Genomic DNA, 16,455 nt, shown 5'->3' with positions numbered 1-16,455 from the left:
ATTGTCAGGAAAATGCCCCAACCATGACAATTCCAAAATTGTAGATTCATGGACCTCTTGTGGCTGTCAAAGGCCAGCCACCACCGCCGTCAATAAGACCATTCTTAACCCTCAGTTCAAGGATTTCCAACTCTTTGGATGGACTCACCACTACCTCACACAGCGATGAGTCATTGATTGCAGACTTAGCCACACCAGTGGAGCCGTGTGCCCGTTTGCGCCCCCCTTTAGCACCAGCTCTAACCCCCACAGTTCCTCTAGTGAGTTTTAGAGAGCAGCCTGGGTTGAGCGACGGAAGAAATTTTTTCCTTTTTGACGGGGGGTTGCCACCTTCAAGGATAAATTTCTTCTTACTACGTTTCTGTTGTGTAGGCTGCTCCGTCTCTTTTGTGGGGTCAGATTCAGTAATCAAGGATGTCGTCTTGTGGAGTGCGACATCTTCCACAACCGCATGAATAATCTCAGACTCACCAATAAGGGTGGGGTCTTTACTGACACTAGCCAAGGAAAGTGCAGGGATACGAATATTGCTCGGGTCGTTGTGCACAATGCATATCTTAGGGAAATGAGAATTCGAACACAGGATTTCGGGCTCTTAACAACTTGAATTATAAGTTCATTATGTTTCAAATTGGCTTTTATTTTCATAGAATTATGTCCTAGATGTTGGTTTCAGTTTTTTAAAACGAATTTTGAAAAACAAAATAATAATAAAATAAAATATCCCTACAATGTAAAATTGATGCAACATTTGGAGGATGATTGAACACCAAATGAAGCAGTGTGTTTATTGTGTCAATCTGTCCAACACACACATACATACTCACTCACGCATAGCCACATACAGTTTACCATCCTAAATTATTGGCCACAGATGGAAAGCTACCCAATTTTGCTTCAAATTAGCACCGATGATCTATAGGAAGTCTTTAACATTTCCTTTGGGATTCTCTTGAAACCTTGCCATCCTAAAGTGCTTTAGCTCCACTCCTTGAGCCTCCCCACTAAGTGCAAGGTCAGCCAATATCCTCCCCACCACCGGAGACAGCTTGAACCCGTGACCCGAAAACCCGCCACCCACCACCACATCCTTCCCAAACTCCCCACCCAAGAAATCAATCACAAAGTCCTCATCCGGGGTCATGGAGTACATACACAGCTGAGTGGCCACTGGCCCACCGGAGTCAACTACACCGGAGAACCTCCCCTCAATCCACTCCTTCAACGGAGCCAGCGGGTTCCCGGGTCCCCATGGCCTCTTATCCGGGTCACATGGGTACCCGCCATGCACGGCAACCTTGATCAAACCGGGGTACTCCAAAGAGGGTGTCCCATAAATGTAGTTGTCCCCATAGCTAGCAAAGGTTGGAAAGTCACCTCCAATGGCAAAACCACCTTCATGCCCCTCCTTAATCCTCCAATAACAAACAGTGGTCTCCAGTGGCTGTATAGGCAGCGCAATCCCACCAACCGTTTTAACTAACTTTGTAGTCCAAGCCCCAACGGTCACCACACACTTCTTCCCCCAAAACCTCTCTCCATTTTCTGTGCACACCCAAACCCCTCCTCTCACCCCATCTCTCTCCACACCCTTCACCTCCATATTGTCCCTCAAAACGGCACCGTTCTGCAGAGCAAGAGTTTGAAACATCGACACAGCCTTGGTGGGTTTAATAACCCCACCATGCTCCGTCGACACGGCCACCCAATCCTCCGGAATCCGAATCCGACCCGAGAACTCCCGATCCAGCTGGTCCCGGTTCATGACCCGAACGGGTACCGAATTCTTACGACAGCTCTCAACAACGGCATGCAGAACCTTGTCGTTTGCCGGGGCCATGTCCAATTGGTGAGCTTTGAAGTAGACATTGTAGCCGATCTCGGACTCGGCTTGCTGCCAGAGCTTGTAGGACTGGAGAACCAATGGCGTGTAGTAGTCTTCCGGGTAGGTGGCTCGGATCGTCCGGGACTCGCCATGGGAGGAGCCGCGGTGATGGAGGAAGTCGAATTGCTCGAGGAGGAGGGTCTTCTGGCCACGCTTGGCGGTCTGGTAGGCGGTGGAGCTGCCCATGATGCCGGCTCCGACCACGATGACGTCGAATTCATCGCCGGAATATTCCATCTCTGCGAAATTTTTCAGGCGATTGTTGGAGGAAGAAGAAGAAGACAAGAGGAAGACGGTTGAGAGGTGATTTGGATTTTTGCTGGCTGCTTGCAGACTTTTGAGTGAGTGTGGGATAGTCATTGAGGGTGTGTTTTTAACGTGGGATTTTTTGAAACCCGCCAAATTGTTTCTCTGAATTACGATATTGCCACTGTTTCATTGGTATGCTTTGTACTTTGAACAAAAGAAGAACTAACAAATCACAGTCCTATCTTGGGCCCTTCCTAACCCACGTCTTAGTTCGTGTGTTTTTAAGCACAAATTTTCTATTGACAAATAGTCGTGTCGTGATTTATGTTGTCAAATTGTGAATTAGTATCATTAATTAGGTTAATTCTTACATAAATGTATTATTCATATTAGATTCACGTAATATATTTTACGCTATGAGTTGATAAGACAAATGTTATTTGCGTTTCGGAATCAATTATTATCATTTTAGTTTTCTTAAATGCACTCTTGCTTATGGGGTTAATTGGTGCAACACTTTTTTTTTTTTTGGTTAGAAATTGGTGCAACACTTTATTTCCACACACTTTGAGCATTTTCTGAAAACTTGTATTAATTGTTGTGATTTGTTAGTTTGGTTGAAGTTGACACACGACCAATCTGAAGATACTTGACTGGCAAGAAACAAACACACATTGGACAATATGATCATGCGAATCGCGCCACTTCACTTTGTTTTTGTTTTTTTTTCAATTTATAAATAAAAACATCATGCTTTAGGATTTTTGGAAATTTAAAAAGGTAAAAACATCTATTCTATAAAATAAAAAAATAAAAACAATAAAAAAAGAGATCCAATCAGAATTAGTTATGCACCAAAAGGTTTATGTCCTAGTCCACTTAGGGAGAAAAAAGCTAACGATCACTATGGGATTTGATATTAGAAAAGGGAAGATTGAATGTGGTGAAATGAGGTCATCCAGAGTGAACATCAGCCCTTCATTTTTGATTCCATGTGCAGTGCAGAAAGTTGTGCAGAAGCAAACACCTTGAAAAGTGACTTGAGCCATTCACAGCCTCTGAAGAAGTCAGCTAGCTTTTGTCACATTACATAATCATAATGTATTATTATGTATGGTTGGTATTGGTAATTGGCATATTTTGCTCTCTTCTTCTGTCACCATCCAATATCTCATCTCATGCTTCAACACCACAACAGAACAAGGTGCTTATATATAAAGAAGCCAATATGGATTATTTTATTAACCATAGAATGCATATGCCACTCACACATTTTGAAAGATTATGTAAAGCCAACCACTTGTCAATTGGAAAGTGGATGTCAATATGTCATGTTTCATGTGTTCATAGAAATTGTATTTGAAAATTGACTCACTCATGATCCATGTTTTCTTTTCCTTTTTTCTTTTTTTTTTGTTGGGATTATTAGTCTTTTTATATAATCGAAATAAAGATTTATTCACACACGCAAGTGTTTATTCCTTCATAAGAGTGTATACACCCATTTTATGTAAGTTTTACAGCACGTTGTTCTGGAATTCCACAAGTTTTAAAATGAGCCACAGTTGAAAATGAAATGACAATCAAATTGTACTAAAAGAAAGTACACATTAAAGTAAATTCCTAACCCTTTTATGAGTTGCAATCCTAATTAAAGGTGTATATTAAGTCAAACTATAAAAGGAAGAAAGGAGTGGGCGGTAATATTTTATACCCCATCCACTCAAAGAAAACCAAAGTGGTGTCAAATTGGGATGTTCTTCAATGAAGATGTGACCAGGCTTGTTTGCTCTCAGACTCCAAAGCAAGTTTGGGTTTCTCATCCTTAAAGTATCATTCTCAAAATCTTGCTTTTGCGTCTCTGATGAATAACATCCGTCTGTTTTTGACATTGAAGTAAATGGACAAAACAATATGAATATGAGAGAGAAAGAAAAAAGAAAACAATGAAATTAAAAGTAAAAATTTGATTCTGCAGCTTAAAAGGTGTAGATACAACCATGACTCTCAAGCCTTCTTGTTGGGCTTAAAGACATATTTTATGATTGAATCTTTGATTGACAACAATTCAGGAAACTCCGTCTTCAGCTTTGAAGCATCCAATTCATTGTTACTCCTTGGTGCTACAATCACCTTGGCCTGTTCTTCTAGGCCAAAATTTTGCCACTTGAATGTTGGGTCAATATAATCCCTGTACATCTCTAGGATCTCATTGTGGCTTATGACTCCTGGGTTGGTGAAGTTCCATATTCCTCTGCAGTCCCTCCTAGCCATGTCAATGGAGATTGGTAGGAGCTCATCTAACACTGTCATGCTGTTGGGTATGTTCACAACCTTGTCATAACGCGCAATTTTTGTAATGAAATTTCTTGGGTTGCTGAGGTCTGCTGATATTGGCATTCTTACTCTGAGGGTGCACACATTGTCGTATTCCTTTAAGAGCTCCTCCACCTGCAAATTCAACCATTTTCGTTGTGATATTAAGTATATCCTTAACAAAAAATTGTACATGATTTTAGAACAAATCTTGGACATTGGTGGTGACATGACAGAATTACACCCTCTCTCCATGCTTGAATGCAGCATATATAGACTATGGTTTTGAAATATAAAAACAAATTGTAAACAAGTTTGAAATTTGTTACCATGGCTTTGGTCTTCGAATAGAAGGAGCCGGTGAAATTAGGCTTGTCCTCCTCCTTGAATCCAATACCTGATCCTAGAGGATGCTCCTTGTCATACTCAAATATGCAGCCAGTTGCAAAATTCATCATCAACAGACCTTGATCCTTGCAAACATCAGCCAAATTTAGCGTACCGACTACATTCGCCCTGATTGTTTGAGTCTTGTGAGATTCACACCAATCAACGTTAGGGCGGCCTGTAATTCCAGCTGCATTGAACACATGGGTTGGTTGTGCTCTTGTTATGTCCTCCAGCAGAGACTTCCTATCCTCAAGTCTTCCTTTCCCATACTCAAATTCAATTCCTTCATCTTTACAAAGCTTCCCCAGCAACCCTCCTATCCAACCAGTCCTCCCATATATCAAAAATTTCAATGCAGAGCTGTTGCTGTTCTCACTGCAAGTTCTTGACAGCCTTGTGTACCCGTATTCGAAGAACCACGCATCATCGTTGGATCGACTAATCACGGAGAAACTTGGGTGTGGGTGAAGTGCAGCAGACACATCACCCCACCAAGTAGGGTTCTTGGTGTACCACTGTGTTGTCAGCTTTAGCCCTTCCTCCCAACTAGTCTTCACCTCCCACCCGAGCTTCTTAAGCTTTTGATCATCCAAGAAGTACCTATGGTCATTGAAAGGCCTGTCATGAACAAAGCTAATAGCTTCCTTTGGGTTCAAACCAAACATCTTGCAAACATCCTCTGCCACATTTATAACAGACCTCTCTTTTTTGGTACCAATATTGTACACATGCCCAATCACCCCCTTATGAAGTATAACATCAAATGCCTCAGCAACATCATCACAATACAGATAGCTTCTAACATTTGATCCATTTCCATGGATAGGCAATTTCTCACCTTTCATTGCAAGAAGACTGAATTTTGGGATAAGCTTTTCTGGATACTGGTGGGGCCCATAAACATTGTTGCTTCTGGTTGTGATTGTTGGCAGACCATAAGATCTGTTGTAAGCCATGACCAACATTTCAGCCCCTGCTTTTGTGGCAGAGTAAGGGTTTGTGGGCAGAAGCTGAGAGGCCTCAGGGTTTCCAATATCAGTTTCCATATCAGTTTCTCCATAAACCTCATCTGTGCTCACATGGATGAACCTTTTGATCTGCTGTGTGACCTTGCAGGCTTCAAGAAGAACATGGGTTCCATAGACATTGTTGTTTGTGAATTCAAATGAGTTTCCAAATGAATTGTCTACATGGGTTTGTGCAGCAAAGTGCATTATGGTGTCAATTTCATCAGCAATCAGGAGATGGTTGACCAGGTCAGCGCAGGCAATGTCACCTTTGACAAACTTGAAATTGGGAGAGGCTCTAGAGGGCCTGAGGTTCTTGAAGCTGGAGCAATAGTCTAGCTTATCAAGGGCTACGATTTTGTAGCTGGGATAGTTTTTGATCAGCCGATTGGTCACATGGCTGCCTATGAACCCTGCTGCACCTGTTATGAGGATGTTCTTTGGCGCATATGGTGTGCCTTCAGATACCATGTTTATACTTTATACCCCCTCTCTTTTAGTTCTTTCTCTGCTACCTAAACACAATATAAGAAACCTAGGACATCATAAAATCATTCATATCGTACAAATACAATCATACAAATTAACAAAACTTAAGAGTTCGTTTGGGATTGCTTTCAAATGAAGCACTTTTTCTCACAAACGTTTCATCTCGATGCGCATGAATTGTTTCATTAGGGTTTTATTTAAGCACTACTAGACGTTTTTATGACCTAGAAATAGTTAAAAGCGATAAGGGTTTTTGGTTATCTGAAAGCTACGAAAGCCCTAATATTCTAGAATCGTAATTGACTATCCAATGTGAAGGCACATAGAATTATCTGAAAGTTATAAACTTTACCTAGAGCATTAGAGATACTTACAAAAGATCATCAATGGCACATAGAATTATCCATGGAGACTCCACCAAGCAAAGAATAGATAGCAAATAAGTAAATTTGTTAATGAGGAAGAACTAGTTTGATTTGGGAAGGAGAAACAAAAGCATGGCAGCAGATGAGAGATGCGTAATGGCCGCTATGCAGTTCATTGTTGGACTTTGACTCTCTCTTCTTACTAGGCTATTGTTCATGTCACGTGGTGCTTAATGCGCACGGTTGCACTAAAATCTTAACATCCTAATCCAGCTTAATTAGGTGGATTTTGATTTAATAGCAGCTGAAATTCCCAAAAAGTAGTTATAAATTAGTTAAAATTCTAATGAACTTCTAGGATAATTGAACCAATCGAAATTTAAAACCAAATCCTCAACTCTCTCAGAAAAATATAGACATTGGGTGCGTTGATCAAATTATACTGGATGCACTAAACACTGAGTTCCACCGATAATGGGCTGAAACCACGGCCCATGGTCCAAGACCCATCTCTAGTCGGGAGCTTCTATAATGAGGAGCTAATTTGAGGAGGTTATGTGAGGAGGCCCATCTCACCATCAAAAGGGATGTGGACCCCCCAATGGCACCCCCCCCTAATGTACTTTGTTTTTGGTTATTGATGGTGAGATTTCACCTCCTCAAATAACCTCCTCAAATTAGCTCCTCATTCTAGCCTTTCCGTCTCTAGTCCAATAACTATCTCACAAATCAAACCCAAGTTCTTTTGTCTCACGACCCAATAGTGTAACCACTAGGCTCAGTCAATTTGACCCAATCTCCACTTGACCACATAAAAGTAAGAGTCGTGTTTGGAGTCGCCCCACAATGCATCAACGGCTGAGAGTTGTCTACTCACTCGTTGATATACCGACTGTTCTTGACCATTTCTCTAATAGTAATATTCATTTTGGTTGGAGATAAACTGGGAGGGACAGGGGGAATTTGCACGTTAGTCGGCATTATTTGATAGATGATGTGATGAATCAATTGGCTTTGATAGTGGACTTTGTCGGTATAGGGCTTGAGTTAGCTAACTGCTTCATTAAATATACGGTCCTCACTTTTCCATTATTATTTTTTGAGTATAAGTGATAGTCTACACTATAAAGGAAGATAATTTCTCACACACACTAGAAAGATATGAGACAAATATGGCAGACACAATTTACGAAAATAAAATGTTTGTGAAATTGAGCAGCAACGTGAATCTTTTTCCTAATTTTACTTGGATATAAAAGTCATTAGTAAGTCTTGTATTTTGAGTGATTATGAACATTTACTCTTTTACTTTAAAGGCATGTTTACTAATCCATAACCGAATTATGAGGAATTGAATTGAGGAGGAGTTGGATTGAGGAGAATTATATTTTGGATTCCTATTAAAGTTGTTTACTAAATCATATGGATTGAGGAGAGTTAGATTCTGGATTCTTATTGAACTTGTTTACTAAACCATATGGAATTGGGGTAGGAGTAGTACTAATTACTAAAATGTCATCGTTGTTGGGTTAAATTAGATGGTAAATTTTAAAATTTTAAAATTGTATGGGGATATAATGGGTAAAAAATATGAATTCCTAATAGGCTAGTTCTACATGAATTAGAATACCACATCCCACCCAAGAATTAAATTCCTCCAAAACCGGGAATTCAATTCCTAATTTTGTGTGGGCCCCACTTACTTTTGAAGTCATGTTTGGTATTCAACTTTTTAAACTCAAAAACAGAATTTGAGTCCAAAACAAAGAAAACCTGTTTGGTAGCCCTATTTTTAAAAACTCAAACTCAAGAACAACTAAAAAACCACCCCAATTATTAAAAACAAAAAATATATGTTTTTTCAGTTTTTTTCTAACAACCCACAAGTTCTCAAATTTTTAAGATTTGAAAACAGTTTTCAAGTTGCATACCAAACAAGTTTTTGAATCTTAAAAATATATTTAAGAAATCCTTGTTTTTAAGAAAAATCAAAGTTTTTGAGTTCCCTATTTGAATAGGATACCAAACGCCTTCTTAATTTTTTAATGTGAAGTAAACGCAGGAATCCTCCATAGCCGGAATTCAATTTCTGATTCAAATTTGAAACTCCTAATTAGTAAACACACTATAAGTTTTTAAATCAAATTCTCCATCTCTTAATATCGTTTGATAAGAAAAATGTGAGGTGACATGTTGTAAATTAACCTCAAACTCTTTGGGGTTATATATATATATAAATTTTCATTGAGAAATTGATTGATAGGTTTTGCTTGCATGATTGTAGCAAATTTGTGTCTATATTCGCAGACTGTGACTATATGAAGGCATATGATATATTCATGTGAAAGCGTGCATTTCTGAAATTTTGGGCTCATTAAAAATAAAAATAAAAGCATAAAATCAAATACGACCAAGTCACACGTGACCTCCTCAAATTGTTCTTGGCATCATGTGACCATGTTACGACAATTTTTTGTCCAAGTGTTTCAGCTTCAGCTAAACGACAAGAGTGTTGATTATCTTTCATAAATAATTATCATCTATGTTTTTTTTAATCTTAGAATTTTTCAAACAAGGATATGTTTCTCAAATCAGATATTAACCCATTTTCAACATAATTTGTATTATCTACATATTATATATCTTTTTTTTTTGTCAGCTAATATGCGTTTACTCGTTATAATAAATAAATAAATATATATATATATAAATAAATAATTCTTTCAATGTGTGGTGTTTGCACGCAGTTAGGCGGCGCACGGTTCTAATAAAATAACCATGAACTCTATCACACAATAGTAAAGTTGAATTTTTTTCATCCTTCGTGCATTCATACATGGATGAATTTCAAGTAGTTTATGAATCATTAATAAGGTGGTTTTTTTTTATTGGGGGGGGGGGGGGGGGGGGGGCCTTGTGGGCTTTGATGGGCTAGCTAACGTGGTGCCAGTGGTTCCAGTCAGTACGTAGTGTTTTGGACTATATTCACATAGCATGGGGAAGGCAGACAGGGAGGCAATAAAACAATAATAATTGAATTGTTGACTTGGTGTAAACAGTGAAAATAGACAGGGAGGCAAGCATCTAGAGTTTATTTTTGCTCAACACTTGACACGTGTCTCTTGGCATAACCATAATTAACTATTTACTTTGTATTTATGCAACTATGATTATGTTAATAGACACATGTTAAATATTGAGAAAGGTAATTAGGGTACACTTTGAGTTAAAGTGGTGAGCAAAAATACTCCCCAAGCATCTATGATGTACTTGCATTTTAAGGGCCGGCTTGCGTTTCTAGAAGAAGAAATTATCTATGGTTAAGTTCGAAAAATGTTATCTTATGCCAGTTAGCTAAATAGAATTGTAATTCTTTTAATAGTCTTTCATTTTTCTTAAATTATCTGGCATGCCCCCTACAAGCTACAGAAACAAAGTATATAGGGATACTAATTTCTCCATTAATCGTGTCTTTCTTGTAACTATATGCTCAATAATCTTTTAATCTGATTACATGCTTCTTGTTGATCACCACACAGTGAATAGATTAAATAATTAATTGATTGATTAATTTGCATTTTCATGAATTATTATTTGGGAGATTCACTATTATACCCAATATAGGATCCCAAATTATAAAAACACCCTATATGAAATGGACTTTAGAAACACACCCAAAATCCATTTACAACATAACAAAAAGACTTTTAACTTATTTTAAATTACAAAATTGTCATTGATTTCTTAAAACAAACCCAACCCCAAAACCTCATAAAAAAGCCCAAAACACTCAATAGGGCATCAAAGTAATTTAATAATCAAAATTAAATTTAATAAGGCTAGCTATCATTTTTATAGTGTAGGATTTATTTATAGTTTTAGTGCTAAGAATGGGTATATAACTAAATATCTCTTATTATTTTTTATAAGAGATCGGTACAATTTTATTAGATCAATATGAATAACAATACAAAATATACAAAGACTATAAAGAGAGCCATTTTAACAATAATATGGCAGACATAAATAAAACTTCCTAAGTAACATGAATCAACTAAAAAGTTGAACTGATATGAAGAGAATCACTCTAAAAATAAATTTTGTATGATCCCTCTCAACTGTTATAATTTCTCTGAATCTAATTCAATGACATTAAGGGGGGGTTTCCTTGTAGGCTTTCAGTCAGTACGTAATGTTTTGGACTATATTCACATGGCATGGGGAAGGCAGCTATATAGATATATATAGCTTGTTCAAAAACAATAATAATTCAATAGTTGACTTGGTGTAAACTGTGAAAATAGACAGGGAGGCGCATCTATGATCTACTTGCATTTTAAGGGCCGGCTTGCGTTTCTAGAAGAAGAAGACATTATATATGGTTAAGTACGAAAAATGTTATCTTATGTTGTCATATTGTGAATTTCAACTATAATTATATTGAGTATTACTTGAATACTATAATTATATTGAGTATTACTTGAATGAGAAGTATATATATTCTCGATTGAACTTAACTTGAACTTCTAGTGAAAATAAACTTGATTAGTGATCTAAATACACAGTTGGACAACGTAAATCAGACAGTTGTTGTAGCTATTCGTTTACTATTTTATGTTGACTTGGAAATCTGCCCATTTTGTCTTGTCAATTCCATCGATCGAGGGCATCCGACAATGTTCATGAGGACTGAATCCAACTTTCCATGCAGATCTGGATTGAGAAGTTTTTATTTATGATCTAAATTCATATGTTATATATAATATTATTAATGAGTGATAAAATTAAATGGTGTTAAACAAATTTTAAAATTAACTAAGTACATCATCCCTTCAAGGCTCTTCTCTAATTTAGTGCCTCATGAAGTATCATTTCAATAAAAAATAAAAAATAAAAAATAGTGCCTCATGTACATCCTAGTTGAAAAACAGGAATTTGACAATGTTCACTAAGGCGCGATGAAGATAGGTAGATTCTTAGTGAGCCTCTTTTTTTTGATAAAATGGGGGGGGAAAAACCCCAAAGAACAACTAAACTTTATCAATGGGAATCTGACGGGCCCGAGGGGCCCCTATCAAGTCATCAACGAGTACATCATTAGCCCACACAGGGGTATTTTCAAAAAAGCAAATGCCCAAGTCAAGATTGTAGCTCCATCTTGCAAGACAGTCAGCAAGATAATTCTTCTCTCTGTAGACATGTTGAATCTGATAGTTCTCAAGCTGCCTTAGGAGAGTACCGCAACTATGCAGCAGGCCAGCCAGAGGATGAAAGCGGTATGCCACAGTTTGCTGGATGAGCTGGACACAAAGTGCAGAGTCCATTTCAATGATGAGCATGTTGACACCTTTATCCAAAGCCATTTTGAGACCAAAAAATAGACCCCATAATTCAGCTTCAAGAACTTGACCAATTCCCAAATTCACAGCAAAACCCGTAATCCAATTTCCAGATGAGTCGCGGAGGACACCTCCAGCTCCAATATTACCAGATGCAGGTTTACAAGAACCATCCACGTTCAATTTGAAGATTCCAGTATTAGGAGGTTCCCACTTCAAAAAAATCTGCACTTTTTCTCCGGCTGTAGTATGACCGCAGGATGCCTTATCCCAGTCAGAGAGAGCTAATAAGATAACATGCCTTGGGTTGAGGGGCGTCACCTCCTCAGCAGTAAAAATAGATTGGTTTCTCCATTTCCATAGATACCAACATATGAAAACAAATATAGAGCACCAAGAGGTACTGCTAGACCAACTAGCCTTGGAGAGAATATTATTCTTTAACCAAGGATGGAAGTCAGTATAGAAGAAATTAGCTTGCTGGCGGGGGGGTAAAAAATAACTCCAGACCTCCCTGGCTTTAGGACAGTCTCTAAGAATGTGGAGAGTAGTTTCATGGGACCAATCACAAATAGAGCAGGAAGGATCACTAGATAAATTCCTTCTAACTCTCTGATCATTGGTTAAGATTTTATCGTAGAAGACAAGCCAGAGGAAAATAATCAACTTGGGGGGGAGATTCTTCTGCCACAGAACCTTCCAAAATGGATCATTCCAAGAAGAATCGCCAAAGAGTAGTTGATAGGCAGATTTTACAGTGTACACTCCATTAGCAGTATGTTTCCAAATCTGTGAGTCTTAGTGAGCCTCTTCAGAGACTAGAATATAGAGGTTAATAGAGAACTAAAGGAATGCTTTTGTGCCTTCCTCTATAAAATATTACTAATCTTACTCTAAATGGATTGATGACATTACGTAACGGTATAATTTTGTTGAATTATATAATTGGTGAATTATTGTACTTATAACATTATTTTAGTCGGTGATCCCTAGCATATATATATTGTTTCCATGTGTATATACATATGTGCATGCATAGTCTTAAACTCAATTGATGATACATATACATGTGCATGTATATAAGCAGAGATATTATATATACAAGCAACTCCACACACAAAGATCAAACAATGGCATCCCCACAAGCTCCCCATGTTGTTATCTTCCCTTTCATGTCTCAAGGCCATACTCTTCCATTACTAGACCTCTCCAAAGCTCTTTCCCACCGCAAGATCAAAGTCACCATCATCACAACTCCATCCAACGCAAAATCAATTCGCAAAGACACAGAAAACCACCCGAACATCGGCCTCGTTGAGATCCCATTTCCCATCATTGATGGCTTGCCTCAAGGCACAGAAAACACCTCCCAACTTCCATCCATGGAGTTCTTCTTCCCTTTCCTAATGGCCACCAAACAGCTCCAAAAACCTTTTGAACAAGTCCTCCAAGGCATGAGGGTGTCCAAATCACTTCCCATCTGTGTCATTTCAGATTTCTTCTTGGGCTGGACTCTCTCTTCATGCCAAACTTTTGGGGTGCCTAGATTGGTTTTTCATGGCATGTGTGTCTTGTCAATGGCCATAAGCAAATCTGTGTGTGCGCACATGCCACACACAAAAGCAAAGTCAGTTTTGGACCCAATAGACTTGCCAGGCCTCAAGCTTCCCTTTGATCTGAGTGTCTCTGAATTACCAGCTCAGCTCATTCAAGCAACTGATCAAAACGACCCGTTTTTCCAGTTCATTTCTGATGTGGGGCAAGCTGACTGTAACAGCTGGGGGGTTGTGGTGAACAGCTTTGAGGAGCTTGAAAGCGGCACCGTTTCATCATTTGAAACTTTCTATGAAAATGGAGCTCGGGCTTGGTGCTTGGGGCCTCTCTTCTTGTATGACAAAGTTGAAGGGATCAACAAACCCATCAGCCAGAACCAACCCAACAAGTTGATCCAATTTCTCAATGATCAAGTCACTCTGGGCTCTGTGCTCTACGTCTCATTTGGAACACAAGCAGACTTGTCAGATGCTCAACTTGATCAAGTGGGTTTGGGCTTGGAGGAGGCTGGGGTTCCATTTCTATTGGTGGTGCGGTCAACCACTTGGTCTCCACCCAATGGACTAGAAGAGAGGTTAAAAGGTAAGCTAATTGCTTTTATAATTTATCTCAGTATCAATATTTTGTCGATATTTTTATTAGATACTCTCAAATTAACGTTGATATTGAATACTTTGAAGGTAAGGGAATGATAGTAAAGGAATGGGTGGACCAACGACGAATACTGTCACACCGAGCGATCGGAGGGTTTTTTAGTCATTGCGGGTGGAACTCGGTGATTGAAAGTATATCTGCCGGTGTGCCCATTTTGGCCTGGCCTATGATTGCCGAACAGTCTTTGAATGCTAAGCTAGTTGCTGAAGGGCTTGGGGCTGGACTTGGGATTAGAAAGTCCCATGATGATTTGGGTTCAGGGATTGAGGTATCAAGGCAGGCAATTTGTGAAGGTGTGAGAGAGTTGATGGAAGGAGAGAAAGGAAGGGATGCAAGGGAGAGAGCACAAGCCTTGGGAAGAGTTGCTTGGCGTGCAGTTCAAGAAGGTGGCTCATCCCATCAAGTCCTAAACAAGCTTATTGACCAACTTTGTGCATTTTCTGGTCAATAGGTGACCAAATACCCAAATACGAGTATTACTTGAATTTGAAGTACAGATTCTTGATCAAACAAATTATATTTTACTTTTGGAACCCCAAGTTCTAGTAAAAAGGACCTTGATCAATGGTCTAATGGCATGTTTACTAGTCTTTTCTCCATAGATCCAGTTTACTGCTTTTTATCTCACCCTCGATCTACCATTCGACATCACTGCCATACTTTCTCTCCATCGAGCCAAGGCAAAATATTTTGTAATAAATTTTGATTTTTATAATTATTTTGTATAAATTTTTATTTCAAAATTTTGTTGTTTTAACGTGTTTTGTTCATGTTTTTCTTCAGCCCTTTCACTTCACACCATTGGAGCTAACCCTAGATCCAAAAGAAAAACACGCCAAAACCACCTAAGAATCCAATGAAGCTATTTATTTTTTTTTGTTTCATCTATTGTTGAACATAATATATATATATAAGTAAAAGCATGCCGTATCCTAAAATCCTATGTGCCGTATCAAATACAAAATGCAATATATATATAAGTAAAAGCATGCCATGTCCTAAAATCCTTTGTGCCGTATCAAATACAAATTGCTTCTATACCCGTCTTTAATATATGAATGCATCCCTCTATGTATAAAATACTATTATAATAAAATCGTATAGCCGTGCAACTATACTGAAGTTTTTAATTTGTTTTTTAATAAACAGTATAGCCATGCGGTTATACTTCAGTTTTTTCCAAATTTTTTCTAATAAATAGTATAGCCGCTCGGCTATACTTGGTTTTTAAAACTTTTTTTTAATAAACAGTATAGCCTTTCATTTATCTATAAGAGTAGTTTAGAAAATACACATTTTTTAAAAAGCAAACATACAATACATGTACCTAAGTATATTTCATGTCTAATACACGTGTTTTTTTTATAGAGAATTTTCAATTTCAAAGAAAGATTTATGGGTAGAGTAGTAAGAGAGGAGATAGTATTCTTCATGTAAAGTGTTGTTTGAAAGTGAAGCATAATACCATGTTCTAAAATCCTATGTGCTGTATCAAATACAAAATGCTTCTCTACATGTCTTTAATAGATGAATGCATCATTTTAAGTATAAAATACTATTATAAATAGTTTAGCCGCGCGGCTATACTGAAGTTTTTTAAAAATTGTTTTTAATAACTAGTATATCGCACGGCTATACTATTTAAATATATTATATTTAAAGAACCCAGTATAGTCACGCAGAATTTTTTTTAATAAATAGTATAGTTGCGCAGAAATTTTTTTTATTTAAAAAAGAACCCAGTATAATGGTGAGCTGTAGTATTTATTTTTTAAAAAAATAATAAAAAACTTAAGTTTTACCGTGCACCTATACTATTTAATTATATTATATTCAAAGAGTATAGTCGCACGGCTATTCAGTTTTTTTAATTTGTTTAAATAAATAGTATAGACACACGGCTATACTGGGTTCTTTTTAAAAAAATCCCTTGAATTTCGTTTATTGATAAGAGTAGTTTAGAAAATACACATTTTTGAAAAAGCATGTACGTATGTTTCATGTTTACTACACGTGTTTTTTTTACAAAATTTTCAATTTCAAACAAAGATTTATGGGTATAGTAGCAAAAGAGAAGGTAGTATTGTTCATGTAAAGCGTTGTTTGACAGAAAATTTAACTAAGTTGACGGAGAGACCAATGATGCAACATGAGATCTAATTAAAGTACCACTGTAACAATTTAACAATATAAGGGACGAAAAGTAA

At 37.7% G+C, this 16,455-nt stretch overlaps 3 protein-coding genes across 3 annotated transcripts; 1 reads left to right on the top strand and 2 right to left on the bottom strand.

The window, feature by feature from the left end:
• Positions 1-762: 762 nt before the first annotated feature.
• Positions 763-2,329, bottom strand: LOC110761312 (putative sarcosine oxidase). Its single transcript, XM_021963760.2, has one exon. The coding sequence runs from the start codon at positions 2,243-2,245 to the stop codon at positions 917-919; it is 1,329 nt and encodes a 442-aa protein (XP_021819452.1). The 5' UTR covers positions 2,246-2,329; the 3' UTR covers positions 763-916.
• Positions 2,330-3,784: 1,455 nt separating this feature from the next.
• On the bottom strand, positions 3,785-6,396 carry LOC110761166 (trifunctional UDP-glucose 4,6-dehydratase/UDP-4-keto-6-deoxy-D-glucose 3,5-epimerase/UDP-4-keto-L-rhamnose-reductase RHM1-like). The gene is made up of 2 exons (XM_021963580.2): positions 4,780-6,396; positions 3,785-4,585 (listed from the first exon to the last, which is right to left on the bottom strand). Exons 1-2 carry the CDS (start codon positions 6,316-6,318, stop codon positions 4,142-4,144), a joined length of 1,983 nt encoding a protein of 660 aa, XP_021819272.1. The 5' UTR covers positions 6,319-6,396; the 3' UTR covers positions 3,785-4,141.
• Positions 6,397-13,093: 6,697 nt separating this feature from the next.
• Positions 13,094-14,974, top strand: LOC110761177 (UDP-glycosyltransferase 73B4-like). Its single transcript, XM_021963596.2, has 2 exons — positions 13,094-14,176; positions 14,275-14,974. Exons 1-2 carry the CDS (start codon positions 13,108-13,110, stop codon positions 14,697-14,699), a joined length of 1,494 nt encoding a protein of 497 aa, XP_021819288.2. The 5' UTR covers positions 13,094-13,107; the 3' UTR covers positions 14,700-14,974.
• Positions 14,975-16,455: the final 1,481 nt, after the last annotated feature.

The sequence above is a fragment of the Prunus avium genome, chromosome 1, assembly GCF_965620075.1.
Source record: "Prunus avium chromosome 1, drPruAviu1.hap1.1, whole genome shotgun sequence".
In the NCBI taxonomy this organism is placed as follows: domain Eukaryota; kingdom Viridiplantae; phylum Streptophyta; class Magnoliopsida; order Rosales; family Rosaceae; genus Prunus; species Prunus avium.
The sequence above is the reverse complement of the archived record's forward strand: the minus strand, read 5'-3'. Positions and strand labels throughout refer to the sequence as shown.

What these genes read in the sequence shown, in the direction of transcription:
- LOC110761312 (XM_021963760.2), bottom strand. Translation starts at nt 2,245, where the DNA reads ATGACTATCCCACACTCACTCAAAAGTCTGCAAGCAGCCAGCAAAAAT.
- LOC110761166 (XM_021963580.2), bottom strand. Translation starts at nt 6,318, where the DNA reads ATGGTATCTGAAGGCACACCATATGCGCCAAAGAACATCCTCATAACA. An exon ending in ATTCGAAGACCAAAGCCATG is followed by an intron (nt 4,586 to 4,779) that starts GTAACAAATTTC and finishes TTGAATTTGCAG; the next exon opens with GTGGAGGAGCTCTTAAAGGA.
- LOC110761177 (XM_021963596.2), top strand. Translation starts at nt 13,108, where the DNA reads ATGTGCATGTATATAAGCAGAGATATTATATATACAAGCAACTCCACA. An exon ending in ACTAGAAGAGAGGTTAAAAG is followed by an intron (nt 14,177 to 14,274) that starts GTAAGCTAATTG and finishes AATACTTTGAAG; the next exon opens with GTAAGGGAATGATAGTAAAG.